Genomic DNA, 13,999 nt, shown 5'->3' with positions numbered 1-13,999 from the left:
GGCTGTGGAAGAAGAGGGGGTCCAAATGCAGAATCCTCTCTCCCGTGTTTACATAGCAGCTAACGAAGACACTAGTCATCCACATAAGGACATATTTCACAGATTCCACTCAGGGCTGGGGAAACAAAACGCATCTCTGAAGACATATGCTTTTTTTTTTTTTTTTTCATACAGTTAGAACTAGGGAATCATCCTGTGCCACCTTTGCCTTGACTGTTAGGAAACTCAGAACTAAATTTTATAATCAGCCACATTAGCTGTCTAAGTTTAGTTTTCCTGGTAGAATCAACTGCTTACCTGTCCCTTATTTATTACTTTCTTCTTTCCTTTTAAATTTTAACCAGCTTATAGTTTTGTTCTGTTTACAATTTTATTTAGGTTGACCCAAATTCTGTTTAGAAATAGGCATGATATATATATACACGCATACGCGATACACACACACACACACACACACACACACACGTATCTTTTTCTTTTTAAATAAGAACAACTTTGGGATCACTCAGTGTTCCCACAGGAGGAAAAGACCAAAACTGACCCAAGACACCCAATGAAAAATAGTTTCTTTATAACAATCTTTTTATAATGTTTAGTCTAATCTGAGAAAACTAAGATTTTCATTCCTAGTTTTTTGGGGGAAAACAAAAAATAGCTGCCACCCTTCAGAGGCTGGAATGCCTCAGGCCTTCTTAACTGAATCCTCCAGGCTATCACTGCAGCCAAATACAGAGCTGTCCTCTGCCCATGTTTCTGTCCCATTTTCTAATCTGTTGTCCCTTGTCCCCAATGAGGTGGGCTGCATGGTCTCCTGATATCCTATATGTTATTGATCTATTTTATTATGAGCTTCATAACTCAGGCCAGGTTGTGATTTATCAGCCTTCCTTTGCTGCGACAGTCTTCAATATTAGCCTTAGATATTTATTTATGTAGGGATTTAATAAATTCTAAGATTTATTGGCTTTACGCCAGGCTCAGAGACTTCTCCGCAGATGTATTAGGATTTCTTGCACTCCTTGGATAAAAAAAGAGCAATAGAAGTTTTTTACTTCCACACACATAGGCAGCTGGCATTATTTTCAGAGAGTCTCATAGCTTCTTGCAGAAGGCTGCTACTGGCAAATAGAACCTAGCAGAGGCTTGGCCACATGTGCTATCACTCCAAACGAGGGCCAGCTGCTCAAGGTTGAAACTCACCTTGCTCATCTGAAAAACAAAAAAGAGAGACCTCGTTAGGCAGTGGATCTAGCTCTTTCACAGGCACAAACTCTAATGGAGGCTGAAAAACGAGAAGACTCTAAGAAGAAGACTCCTTCCCCATTCACTGTTCTAGTCAGTGACATTTTAATCCATCATCGGGAATTCTGGAAACGGGTGAAGGAAGACAATCTTGGCTTTTTGGAAAAAGAAAAAGAAACTAGTATGAATTGTACCAACTATATGCCAGGCACAATAAGAAGTACTGTCACATGGTCTTTTACTCTACTCTTTGCATAAGTATCATTTTACAGATAAAGAAACTGATGCTCAAGGTGAGGAAATCACTTGTTTTAAATCACATATTCCTAAGGGGCAGAGCCAGGATTTGTCCCCAGGCCAGAGACAGATGGTGAAGAGGACAGGAAATAGGAAGAAAAGACAACAGCTGGAGACCCCATGTGAGGCTGCATGCCCCAGAAGCCCACCTACCCTGAAGAGGTAGAAGCCGATGGCAAGGTGAGAATTCCAGTTGCGGTGCTTGTGCCTGGGCTTCTGGATCAGGGACACCAGCACACTGCAGGGCATCAGGAATGTCCTGCCCTCCTGGGGCCTCCAGACTGACAGCAGGAACTGCGGGTTCTTCCAAAATGTGTCTGGAGCAGAACAGCAAGATAAGACAGGTTCCCCTAGCATGTTGCTTCCCAAACCACCTAGAGGTGCCCAGACCCAGGGCACCTGCCCCAGGATTGCCACCCGGAGGTCCACCTGGACAGAGTTGGGGTCTCTGCACCCTCAGCCCTTCCCCCTCCCATCTCACCTCTACCATCCCAGGCTATCCTACAGACACATGACTGTGAGTCATTCTCACCATGCAGCCCCTTTGCACAGCACAGTGCCAGGCACAGACTTGGTGCCCTGTAAATGTTTGCTGCCCAAGTAAGTGACAGCATTAACTAACCGAGGAGACCGTGCCCATGATTCTAAGGGGACCAAGCCTTAGGTTAAGGGCAGCTTCAGCCTTTGCAGGGCATACTGTGGGGAGAGGGTGACACCAGAGCCAAAGTCACCCCGGCCCGCTGAGATCATACCCTGTGGTCTTAAGGGACAGTCACCAAAACTTCCATTTTGAGAATGTAGACATGTTTGTCTCCTGGGACTGATGACCTGGGAATCCTTGATCCCTACCAAACTCTAGGTGGGACAAGCCTGACAACATCTGATATCATTACTGTTTCAATCCTGCCTGTTAAGGGATGGTTATTTCAGCATAGAGATCACCTGGTCCTGAAAGCAAAGCAAGGTTTAACCCACTTTTTTACCATGCAAATGCCCCTGTGGCCTCCTGGTGCTGATGAGGAAAAAGCACCCTCTGGAAAGACATAGCCTCGACAGGCTGGCAGCTTGACTGAGATTTCCATGCCTTTGTGCAAATTCAGACCAAAGGTGCCCCATCTTCTCAGTGGACATGACCCAGGGCCAGAGCAGTTAGCTTGGCCAGAGACCCCTTCATCCTTCAGCCAGATGCCCTTTGCAGGGCACAAGTTGCACAGCCATCCACAGTGGCTCTGCCCACATCCCCACCCTTGCCTGGGAAAGCTGCCACGTTAGACCCAAGCACCCTGGCTCCTGTGTACACACTCACCTTGGAGTGACTTCCTTGGGCCACCAGCTGTGGTCCCCTTCTCCCATCTCCCTTCCTGCATGGTGTACGACCATTTCTGCCCCACGTCCTGATTCAGCAGGCCTGGGGTCAGTTTACAGATGACCAGTAGTTTGAAATGCACTTTAAAGTCCATAAGCGTCATCCTGTGGAGAGGAAGAGGGAACAACAGTACAAAGAGAAGAATGAGATGACGTCTAGTTATCAGGACCAAAGGGAAGGCTGGGGACTCAGCAGTGGGCATCCCAGCCCTCCCCGCTCCATGCCCTTGTGCAGAGCTGAGCAGGCCTTGGACCCACGAGAGTGGGGCTAGCTAGACCAGGGTGAGGGTCCATCACAGGTTGATGGAGCTGCCGAAACTCCTCCCTGTGGTTGGAGGCAACCTTGTACAATGGCTACCTGAGGAGAATGTTCCCGTTTTGCCTGGTTGTAGTGATAAAGCTGAACTGAGGCATTCATAACTAGTCCATTGATTTAAAAATGTTCAACAAGAATCGCATAAATCAGTTCTCAATCATTAACTGATATTTGCTAACCTACTCGCTAACCTTGCAATCAAGGCATAGTATCTGAACTGTCTGATGCTCAGTTTACTTATCTGTAAAGTGGAAATAATAGTATTTGCAGGGATCTTGAGTTCAATGACCACTTGCAAAGAGAGAGGGTTGCAGCGTCTGAAAAGGATGGGTAATGGAAGAGAGGAGTCCAGAGGGACAAGGGTGGAAGTGAATAGCAAAGGTGAAAAGCAAAAGGAAAGGGGAATAGACACCTGGAAGCGGCGTCGGCTCAGGGTATTGGGATGATCTTTCATAATGAGAGTAGCTTTGGAGTGAGTGAGAGTAGTGCTGTTTCACTCTGGACGGCACAGGTGATGTGGCTTATAGTTTGGTAAGACTTTGTAGTTCCTTCTTTCCTCATCTCCTTTTTTAGGCCAGGAAAGGCATAACCTTGGGATCAAGTGTACTGACTGATTGAGAGCAGAGCAGAAGTCAGAGAAGAGGGAGCCACCACCAGACTCTGCTCTGAGCGCCCACGGAGCTTCATGCTGGTGGTCACTGCTCTCATCACAAAAACTGTGACTGCTCATTTGTAGGACTATTAGCCCTGCTAGACAGTGAGCCTCTACAGCAGGGGTCCCCAACTCCTGGGCCCTGGACTGGTACTGGTCCATGGCCTGTTAGGAACCGGGCCGCACAGCAGGAGGCAAGTGAGGCTCCCCAGCACTAACGTCACCGCCGCAGCCCCATCTCAGATCATCGGGCATTAGATTCTCATAGGAGCACTGGTCTTTGGTGCCAAAAAGATTAGGGACCGCTGCCCTGAAGGATCTTCTTGATTTCTGTATAAGAGATGCCTGGCATACATGAGGAACCCAATAAATATTTGCTGGTTGACTGACCAAAAGTAAGCCAGGGCATTTGTCCCAAGTCCCAGAGTCAAATACCAAAATTCGCCATCATCGTTTTTTCTCAGCAGCACAATCTTCTCCTTAGGGCTCAATAGTTCCCATTTGCTTGAGCTGAAAACAGAAATGTTTTCGTGAGTGAAGGGACTGCGGAGGACGTGTGAGAAATTCTTTAGTAAATGCTCTACAGTGTTGTTATTTATTCTCATCTTCATGCTGCTTTACAGACAGCTAAATCTCACATCCTATATTATAAAAAGTAACATGTAACATTAATTCATCACTGTGAGCCAAATTCTGGTTAGGCTCTTAACATACTTTATTTCATTTAAAGCTAACAACAACTTTGCAAGGTAGAGATTTTTATTGCCATTTTAGAGATTAGGAAACTGAGGTTAAAAGAGATAAATTTACTTGCTTGAAGTCACAAAGCTATTAAATGTCAGAGCTAGCACTGGAATTACTTATTTTCAAAGCCTATCATTTTGGACTTCTATTTCTGGCCATAAAGGAGTAAGGCTTTCCTGTATCACTTTCATACCATAGACAACTAAAAATGGGACAAAATATAAGAAAAGAAACAATGTTTTTCAGATATTAAACAGCAGACAGCACAGGACAAGAGGAGGGAAACAAATGAGGTGAGCCTAACATTGCCTAGACTCCTGCCTAGAACTAAGTCCCTGGGCAGTGATGCAGGGAAGCAAAACCCACAAAGAACCTAGCCGTCCTGCTGAGTGCAGGGGACAGAGTCTGGAGTCCAGGGAGGTCAAGACAGTTAGAATTTGCTGGGGAAAGTGCCTGAGAGAAGGGGCTACATAAAGAAGTTCCTCCAGAGAACTTCTCAGGGATTCCCTTGAGTCTTTGGCTGAAATCAAATCTGTGCATACATAAGTAAAACCCCACAAGACTGGACTATATGCAGAACAATACCCAGAGCTGAAGTAGGGCTGGGAATTCTTTAATTTCCCACCAGCCAGAGTTGAAAGACCTTGTTGATTGCATGGGGTCTTTAGTATAGATACCAAAGGGTCAACCCCTTCATAGTGGGGTCAAATTATTTCTGAAATAAATATTTCTCTAGATCTGCTTTAAAAGAGCTTTAAAATAAAACTTCAAAGTATCAAAAATAATCCCTAGGCAACTTAGCTACCTGCCCAAAAAAAGCCCAATGTTCTTTAAAGGAATGCAGCAAAATTCAGCACTCATAAACTTAAATTTACAATGTCCAGAATCCAATAAGAAACTGGTAGGCGTATGACAAGGTAGAAAATGTGATCCATGATCAGGAATAAAAATAGTAGAAACAGACATAGAAATGAGAGAGATGATGTAATTATCAGATAAAGACAATAAAACAGCTATTATATGTTCCATATTCTCAAGGTTATAGAGGGAACTATAGACATAATGAGGGGAGAAGTGGAAGATATTCTCAAACGAAATCTCTAGAATTAAAAAACATAACACCTAAAATGAAAAACACACCGATGGGATTGACAGCAGATTAGACATTGTGGAATAAAAGCTCATCATTTTATTTAATTCTCACCACACCTCTGGCTCAGAGAAATAAAAAACCTTGTTCAAGATTACACAACTAACAAAACTAATTTAATCTATCATCTACCTCTAATGTAAGTACTTCCTCATCTATGAAACAAGCCAAAACCAACAACGTCATGATGCTATATTTTGGTAACACTTTAGAATTTTCATGTTTTGGGATGCTAGTTTTCCTCATAGACCCAGTTTCTTTGACAATTCTTTTTATCAATGTATAACAAATTTAGTGCAGCACATCCTATGAGGAGTAGAAGTCAACTTATTTTTCTGAGCTTTCATTTCTTCTAAAAATAATTAAATGATAATGATTAAGCGATAATGTTTCTGTACTTTAAAGTGTTATATAGAGTCAAGTATTATAATCTTCATAGCAAGAGAGAGAAGGACTTTACCACTTGGTCTCCCTTTCTGCCTGTGCCCTACAGAGAGTCTGTAGTCTGTAAAGCCCACATCCCTTTAGAGTTTTCTTTAGGCAGAAACAACCTAAATGTGGGCAACTAGTCAGAATGCCCAGAGGTCATTAAAAGTAACCAGAATGTAGGGGCCAGCGAGATCTGTCTACCTCTGACTCAAAAAGCCCAAGAGTGCACTGAACCATGCTAGGGGAAGAACATTGGACTAGACAGGAAAGATCTCAGTCGAGTCATGCCGTGAGACCTTACGTAATTCACTTAAACTAAGCATCAGTTCTCTCATTAGTAAAATAGGGGTAAAATTACCTACCTCAAATGAGCATTGTTTAGAGGATTAAATGAGATAATAAAAATTAAATGAGATAATATAAATGGGATAATAAAAATTCAAAGGACTTAGCACAGTGCTGGCAAGCTCTCAATAAACATTAACTTTAATTACTATAATAAATGACAAAACAATCTATATATCATTAAACATTTTAGAAATGTGAGAGACTGACCTTCACAATCTGAAAGCTTTCCTGATCCAGCCTGAGATCAAAGGAAGAACACCTCTGACCTCGTGTGCAGATGGCAACCTCCTTTGTAGGCTTCACCTACCCCTCCTTCACCCCTCCCAGCCAGTCTCAGAAGTTCACCTGTCACTCCAGTCTCCTTTCCATTCCACCTTCCCCCAGGGGTTCCGCAGCTTGACGAGATATTCAGGTCCACTTTTGCAGGTCACCTGCACAGAACAAGCAGTTTAGGTATGCTGGGCCGAAAGCCAACTGCAAATGTTACAGATATCTGGGTGAGATTCATGTCTGTAATGAGACCTTGAAATGAAAGGTCAGAGGCCTTGAGAGTTGGTAGTGGAAAAAATGGCTCTGCTACTGACTAACTGTGAGACCTAGGACAAGTAACTTAACCTCTCTGTGACTATTCCCAATCTGTAAAATGAAGCTAATAGTCACATCTGCTGTAAAAGACTGAATGGTCTAGTAGAACTAAAGGGAGAAACAGACCAAAACACTGCCGTAGTAGGGGACCTAAATACCCCACTGTCGGATATGGACAGATCATCCAAACAGAAAATCAGTAAGGAAATAACATCCTTAAATGACACATTAGACCAACTGGACATAATTGACATTTACAGAGACTTCCATCCCAAAACAGATGCTTATACATTCTTCTCTAGTGCACATGGAACATTCTCAAGAATCAACCACATACTGGGACACAGAGATAGCCTCAACAAATATAAGAAGGTTGAAATCATACCAACCATATTCTCTGATCATAATGCTTTGAAACTAGAGATCAACTGCAGAAAGAAATCAAGAAGAACCATAAATACATGAAGATTAAACAACATGCTACTGAAGAATAATTGGGTCAGAGAAGAAATAAAAAGAGAGATCAAGAGATACATAGAAACGAATGACAATGATAGTACGACATAGTAAAACTTTTGGGACACTGCAAAAGCAGTTATAAGAGGAAAGTTCATATCATTACAGGCCTACCTCCAAAAACAAGAATGAGCCCAAATAAACAACCTAACACTTCATCTTAAAACACTAGAAAAGGAAGAACAAATGAAGCCTAAAGTCAGCAGAAGGAAAGAAATAATCAAAATTAGAGCATAAATAAATAAAATTGAAAACAAAACAAAACAAAAAGATAGAAAAAAATAAATGTAACAAAGAGCTGGTTCTTTAAGAAGGTTAATAAAATTGACAAACCCCTGGTTAGACTCACTAGAGGAAAAAAAAGAAAGGACACAAATAAACAAAATCAGGGACGAAAGAGGGGAAATTATGACCGACATCACAGAAATACAAAAGATCATACAAGAATACTGTGAAAAAGTATAGAACACCAAATTTAATAACCTAGAAGAAATGGACCAGTACTTAGAAAAATACAACCTTCCTAGACTGAATCAAGAAGAACTAGAAAATCTAAATAGACCAATCAGCAGTATGGAAATTGAAAAAATCATCAAAAACCTACCAAAAAGGAAAAGTCCAGGACCAGATAGCTTCACCAGTAAATTCTACCAAACAATCAAAGAAGATTTAACACCTATTCTTCTCAAACTCTTCCAAAAAATTGAAGAGGAGGCAATACTTCCCAACATATTTTATGAGGCCAATATTACTCTGATACTAAAATCTGGTAAAGATAATACAAAAAAGGAAAACTATAGACCAATATCTCTCATGAATACAGATGCAAAATTCCTAAATAAGATGCTAGTGAACTGAATACAGCAACAAATTAAAAAGATTATACACCACGATCAAGTGGGCTTCATCCCAGAGGCACAGGGATGGTTCAACATATGCAAATCAATGTGATATACCATATAAAAAAATTATAAAAATAAGAATCATATGATCATATCAATAGATGCAGAAAAAGCTTTCAACAAGATACAGCATCCATTTATAATCAAAACACTTAACAAAATCAGTATAGAAGGAAAAAAACTTAACATAATAAAGGCCATCTATGACCAACCCTCAGCCAACATTATACTTAATGGTGAAAAACTAAAAACCTTCCCTCTAAGATCAGGAACAAGGCAAGGCTGTCCACTATCACCACTGTTAGGTCCTAGCGAGTGCAATCAGGCAAGACAAAGATATAAAAGGCATCCAAATAGGAAACAAAGAAGTCAAACTGTCATTATTTGTGGATGACATGATTCTCTATATAGAAAATTCTAAAGACTCCACAAGAACACTACTAGAAACAATAAGCAAATACAGTATAGTCTCTGGATACAAAATCAACGTTCAAAAATCCATAGCGTTCCTATATTCTAATAATGAAGTATCAGAAAAAGAAGTGAAAAAAACAATTTCTTTTGCAATTGCAACAAAAAAAATAAAATTCCTAGGAATAAATTTAACTAAACAAGTGAAGGACCTATATAATGAAAATTATAAGACCCTATTAAAAGAAATCGAAGAAGATACAAAGAAATGAAAAGATATTCTGTGTTCTTGGATTGGAAGAATCAATATAGTTAAAACGACCATATCACCTATAGCATTATACAGATTTAATGCAATCCCCATCAAAATCCCATCGGCATTTTTTAAAGAAATAAAACAAAAAATCGTCATATTTGTATGGAAGCACAAAAGACCCCAAATTGCCAAAGCCATTCTGAGAAAAAAAAAAAAACAGGCTGGAGGCATCACTCTGCCCAACTTCAAATTATACTACAAAGCGATAGTAATCAAAATGGCATGGTACTGGCAGCAAAACAGACACACGGACCAGTGGAACAGAATCGGGAGTCCAGAAGTAAACCCATATTTATATGGGCAAATAATTTTTGACAAAGAAGCCAAAAACATACAGTGGAGAAAGGAAAGCCTCTTCAATAAATGGTACTCAGAAAATTGGAAGCCACCTGCAAAAGAATGAAACTAGACTGTTATCTGTCACTACACACCAAAATTAACTCAAAATAGATTAAGGACCTTAATGTAAAAACTGAAACAATAAAATGCGTAGAAGAAAACATAGGAACTGAACTCGAGGACCTTGGTCTTAAAGAGGATTTTATTAACTTGACCTCAAAAACAAGGGAAGTAAAAGCAAAAATAAATAAATAGGACAACATCAAACTAAAAAGCTTCTGCTGAGCAAAAGAAATTGTCAACAAGGTAAAGAGACAACCATCCGAATGCGAAAATATATTTGCAAGCAACACTTCCGATAAGGGCCTAATATCCAAAATATACAAAGAACTCATACAACTCAATAACAACAAAAAATCAAATGATCCAATCAAAAAAGAGGACCTGAACAGACACTTCTTCCTAGAGGACATACAAATGGCCAACAAACATATGAAAAGATGCTCAACATAACTAGCTATTAGGAAAATGCAAATCAAAACTACAATGAGATACCATCTCACACCTTTTAGGATAGCTGTAATCAACAGGACAAGTAATAACAAATGTTGGAGAGGATGTGGAGAAAAAGGAACCCTCATACACTGCTGGTGGGACTGCAAATTGGTACAGCCACTATGGAAAACAGTATGGAGGTTCCTCAAAACTCTAAGAATTGATCTACCATATGTTCCAGCAATCCCTCTACTGAGTATTTACCCCCAAAGACTTGAAAACCCATATCCGAAAAGATATTTGCACACCGATGTTCATAGCAGCATTATTCACAGTGGCCAAGACATGGAAGCAACTGAAGTGTCCTATGATAGATGATTGGCTAAAGAAGCTGTGGTACATATATACAGTGGAATATTACTCAGCCATAAGAAGAGATGAAATACTGCCATTTGCGATGACATGGGTGGACCCTGAGATAATCATGCTAAGCAAAATAAGCCAGCCAGAAAAAGTTGAAAATCACATGATACCACTTATATGTGGGATATAAACCGAAAAGCAACAAATGAACAGGACAAACAAACAGAGACTCATGGACATGGACTATAGACTAGTGGCAAGAGGCAAGGAAAGACTCTTTCCTAGAGCCTTCAGAGGGAGTGAGGCCCGAATGACTCTGGCCTTCAGAACTATGAAAGAATAAATTCTGTGGTTTTAAGCCATCCACTTTGTTGTGGCAGTTTGTTGTGGCAGCCCTAGGACATGAAGACAGCGACTCAGAGGGTGGTTGTGAGGATTGAGTTAATGTTTGTAAAGCAGCTAGGAGAGTATTTAGCACATAATAAGTGCTAAATTTGGTTAAATATTATCAAATAGATATAAAAATATATAAATAGAAACGTGAATATTAACAAAATATACATTTTGTTAAATGGATATGAAGAATTAAAAGCTTTTAGTACACACACAAACATGATTGATGGAGATCTAGGAGGAAGAAGAAGTCAGGTGTGAGTTGAGTTCAAGAAATCTGAAACAGAATTAAAGGGAATTGGAGAACTTTTGGGAAGTCAAGCTTTCTAGAGGATAGCAGAGTTTCTTTAAAATAGAACCTGCTGATTTTTTACCTCCACACTTTGCACACTCTGCCAGGAATGCCCTTCTCTCCTCATACAGATCTACCCATCCTTTGGGGACCAACTTAATATCACCTTCTCTATTAAGCCTTTTCTAACTCTACTCCAACCCAACCAGGTGAATGTCTTCTCTCCTACCTCTGAACCCCTAAAGCCTTTCGTCTATGCTTTCTTCTCTCAGTTTCTACTTTCTTCCTTATGGTTTGTCTCCATACTTGACCATAAGTCAGTGTCTCTTTCTGATTCATCTTTCCGTCAATGCTTAATAGAGCTCAAGAGGTAAATAGCAGTGGAAGGAAACTGGGAGACTGTTGAACAGGAGCAAGTGAGAAAGAAGCAGGCATTTGGGAGGGGAGACCCAGTTATAGTGGCTATCACAGGCAGCCCAGAGCAAAGTGAAGCTCAAGGAAGGGTTGTAAGCCACAGCAGGGAGAGATGGCCAATTGGCTGGGGCTTCCCCGTGAGAAGAGAGGTTGGGATGGTACGGTGATGGTGGCAGAAGCTGGACTCACCACTTCACCCCAGAAAATAGGTACAGAAGTATAGGGGGCACACCACCTGCTTTGGCAGACCCTAGAGGACCCTCCAGAGAATGTATGCCCCGCCCCCCACGACTGGCACAGATAATAACATTCACCAAGATGACCCCGGGCATTAGTGAGAAGCCCTGGGAGAAAGAGGGAGGCTGCAGGGAAACAGAGGGGTGTGGCTCCACCCACCTTCCTGATTCCTATGAGAGTGTAGGCATGGCCGTCCACCAGCCCGTTCTCCAGCACTCTCTCATCCTGTAGAGACAAGAGCACTCCTGTCAGTCCTCTGCTGTGTCGAGTTTATCCAGGAGTCGTGGAGACCCACTTGGCTGGAGCAAGGGGTTACAAAGAGCGGGTGGGAGAAACCCACAGTACACTGCACCGTGTTACAGTTTTCATAGCTCCTTAGCACCCACAGTCTCATTTGAGCCTTTAAGTCAGGGTGCCACTCTACAGTGATTATATCCTCGCTTTACAGGGGACAAACTCAGATTCAGAGCCACTAAGTTGTCATGAGAGGTGACACAATGGTCATTAGTGGAGACACAGCTGAACCCAGGATTCCCTACTCCAGTTCCATGTTCTTGGTTGTTACTAAATTATATAGTAAAGACTAACTATGCTAGGAAAATACCATGCATGTGGTTGACACTCAACTGCCAGCTCCCTTCTCTGCATACTACCGGTATCCTACAGTGGCCTTCCCAGCCCTGAGGCTGCTCTGCTTTGAACACCGGGACTGTAGGTGCAGGAGTGGTGAAGTCTTGGGGCCACACCAAGGTGTGAGCAGCAACTGGCAGGTGAAGAGGATGGCAGCAGGGGAGAAGGACAACCTGCCAGTGCCCAGCCCGGTCTCACCCCTGAGTGAGTCTGGCAGCCGATGAGGGTTCTGCCGTAGTTGGCTCGGGTTAGGATGTCCCAGAGGTTTCTAGGGGCTTCTGCCAGTTTGATGGTCACTGTCACCCCTCCGGTGAAGTCCAAAAGGGCTTCAGAAACCTGTCCACATTGCAAGTCTTCATAGGAGCCAGAGAGCCTGCCCAGGAAAGGAGTAAATGTGGGAAGAGAAGGGAAGGGGCATTTATACTGCAGCCTGGGATGGTCCCAATGGCCTCGTGAGCCCTGTGCTTGATTATTCCCTGGGCATGTGCCTGCTACCTCTTCCTTCTACTCCAGGGGCAAAGGGGGAGTTCCTGTCTCTGTTAACAATTCTATACATTAAGGAAGGCAAAACTCCTGAACACTGTTCAGATGGAGCGACCTCTCCATAAAAGACTCTGGATATATCACTTCTATATTCACTGAATCATGTGTCAGTATCTCACTTCATAAACTTTACCTACCCCCTCTTGCTCTCCCTCAATATTGTTGAGAGAGACAAAGAGACAGGGAGGGGTGGGGGAGGGACGGGGAATATTCTTTGTCTTACTTAGCGTAGGCCTTTTCAAGAAGAGCCCCCCAGAACAAGTTCTTGTAGGTGGAAGAGACAAAGACCAGCTGGCCAGCTTCATTCACAGGCAGTCGGTCATCTATCACGACAGGAACCCACTTCCCAAAGTGCCAGAACTGGAAGGAGAGAGTGCCCACTGGTGAGTGAAGATTGCCATGGAAGATGGTCAGCCCAGGAGACAGAGACGTGACTCTTCCAAGAACCTTCTTTTCTATGTACACCTCTAGGATGGGGCACAGGGGGAACACTCACCCAGAACTGGAAGATGCCGGCATACTTCTCAGTGAAACTCTGATTCAGGGGAACGACTCGGCTCAGGAAGTCCTGGTGCAAAGTCAGAGCTTGCAAAGCAGCCAAGAACCAGCAGTCGCCTAAGCCAGACAGCACACAGTATCCGCATGTATGTACTTATACATGCATGCACATTCTACAAGTATCCGCATGGATGTACGGTACATGCATGCACAGTCTACAAGTGTCTGCATGAATCTACTGAGGATTACTTGCATGCAAGAAATGCCTGGTCCCAATTGCTATTCTCTCTGGGCTTGTAAACTAGCTTAGGAGAAGGGAATTATATACCAGGGAAGAAGAGGGTGAGTGAGAAGAGTATAGAGAAGGGGAAGGACATTGGCTGGAATCCAGACTTGCCACTAAGAATTGAGCCATATTCCTGAATCATCTGCTAGCTTCTTGGATGCCCTGTACCCAACACAACCAAACTTCTAAGTCCTGCTGTAATGATTTACCTCTTTGGGGAAAAACCTTAACCCTCT

The 13,999-nt window shown here is 42.3% G+C and overlaps 1 protein-coding gene across 1 annotated transcript in view; it reads right to left on the bottom strand.

The window, feature by feature from the left end:
- Positions 1–13,498, bottom strand: part of CAPN14 (calpain 14) — a 25,641-nt gene extending 12,143 nt beyond the window's left edge. The window contains exons 1-8 of the mRNA XM_039888127.1: positions 13,476–13,498; positions 12,635–12,809; positions 11,966–12,031; positions 6,889–6,974; positions 4,308–4,382; positions 2,846–3,009; positions 1,693–1,856; positions 1,201–1,209 (exon numbers count right to left, since the gene is read on the bottom strand). Coding sequence (XP_039744061.1) covers positions 1,201–1,209; positions 1,693–1,856; positions 2,846–3,009; positions 4,308–4,382; positions 6,889–6,974; positions 11,966–12,031; positions 12,635–12,809; positions 13,476–13,498 — 762 coding nt within the window. The remainder of the gene's footprint in view (positions 1–1,200; positions 1,210–1,692; positions 1,857–2,845; positions 3,010–4,307; positions 4,383–6,888; positions 6,975–11,965; positions 12,032–12,634; positions 12,810–13,475) is intronic.
- Between the last annotated feature and the right edge of the window lie 501 nt (positions 13,499–13,999).

This window comes from Pteropus medius, unplaced genomic scaffold (assembly GCF_902729225.1).
Source record: "Pteropus medius unplaced genomic scaffold, Ma_sr-lr_union100, whole genome shotgun sequence".
NCBI classification, from domain to species: Eukaryota; Metazoa; Chordata; class Mammalia; order Chiroptera; family Pteropodidae; genus Pteropus; species Pteropus medius.
Note: the sequence above shows the minus strand (reverse complement) of the source record. Positions and strands in the feature narration are given on the sequence as shown.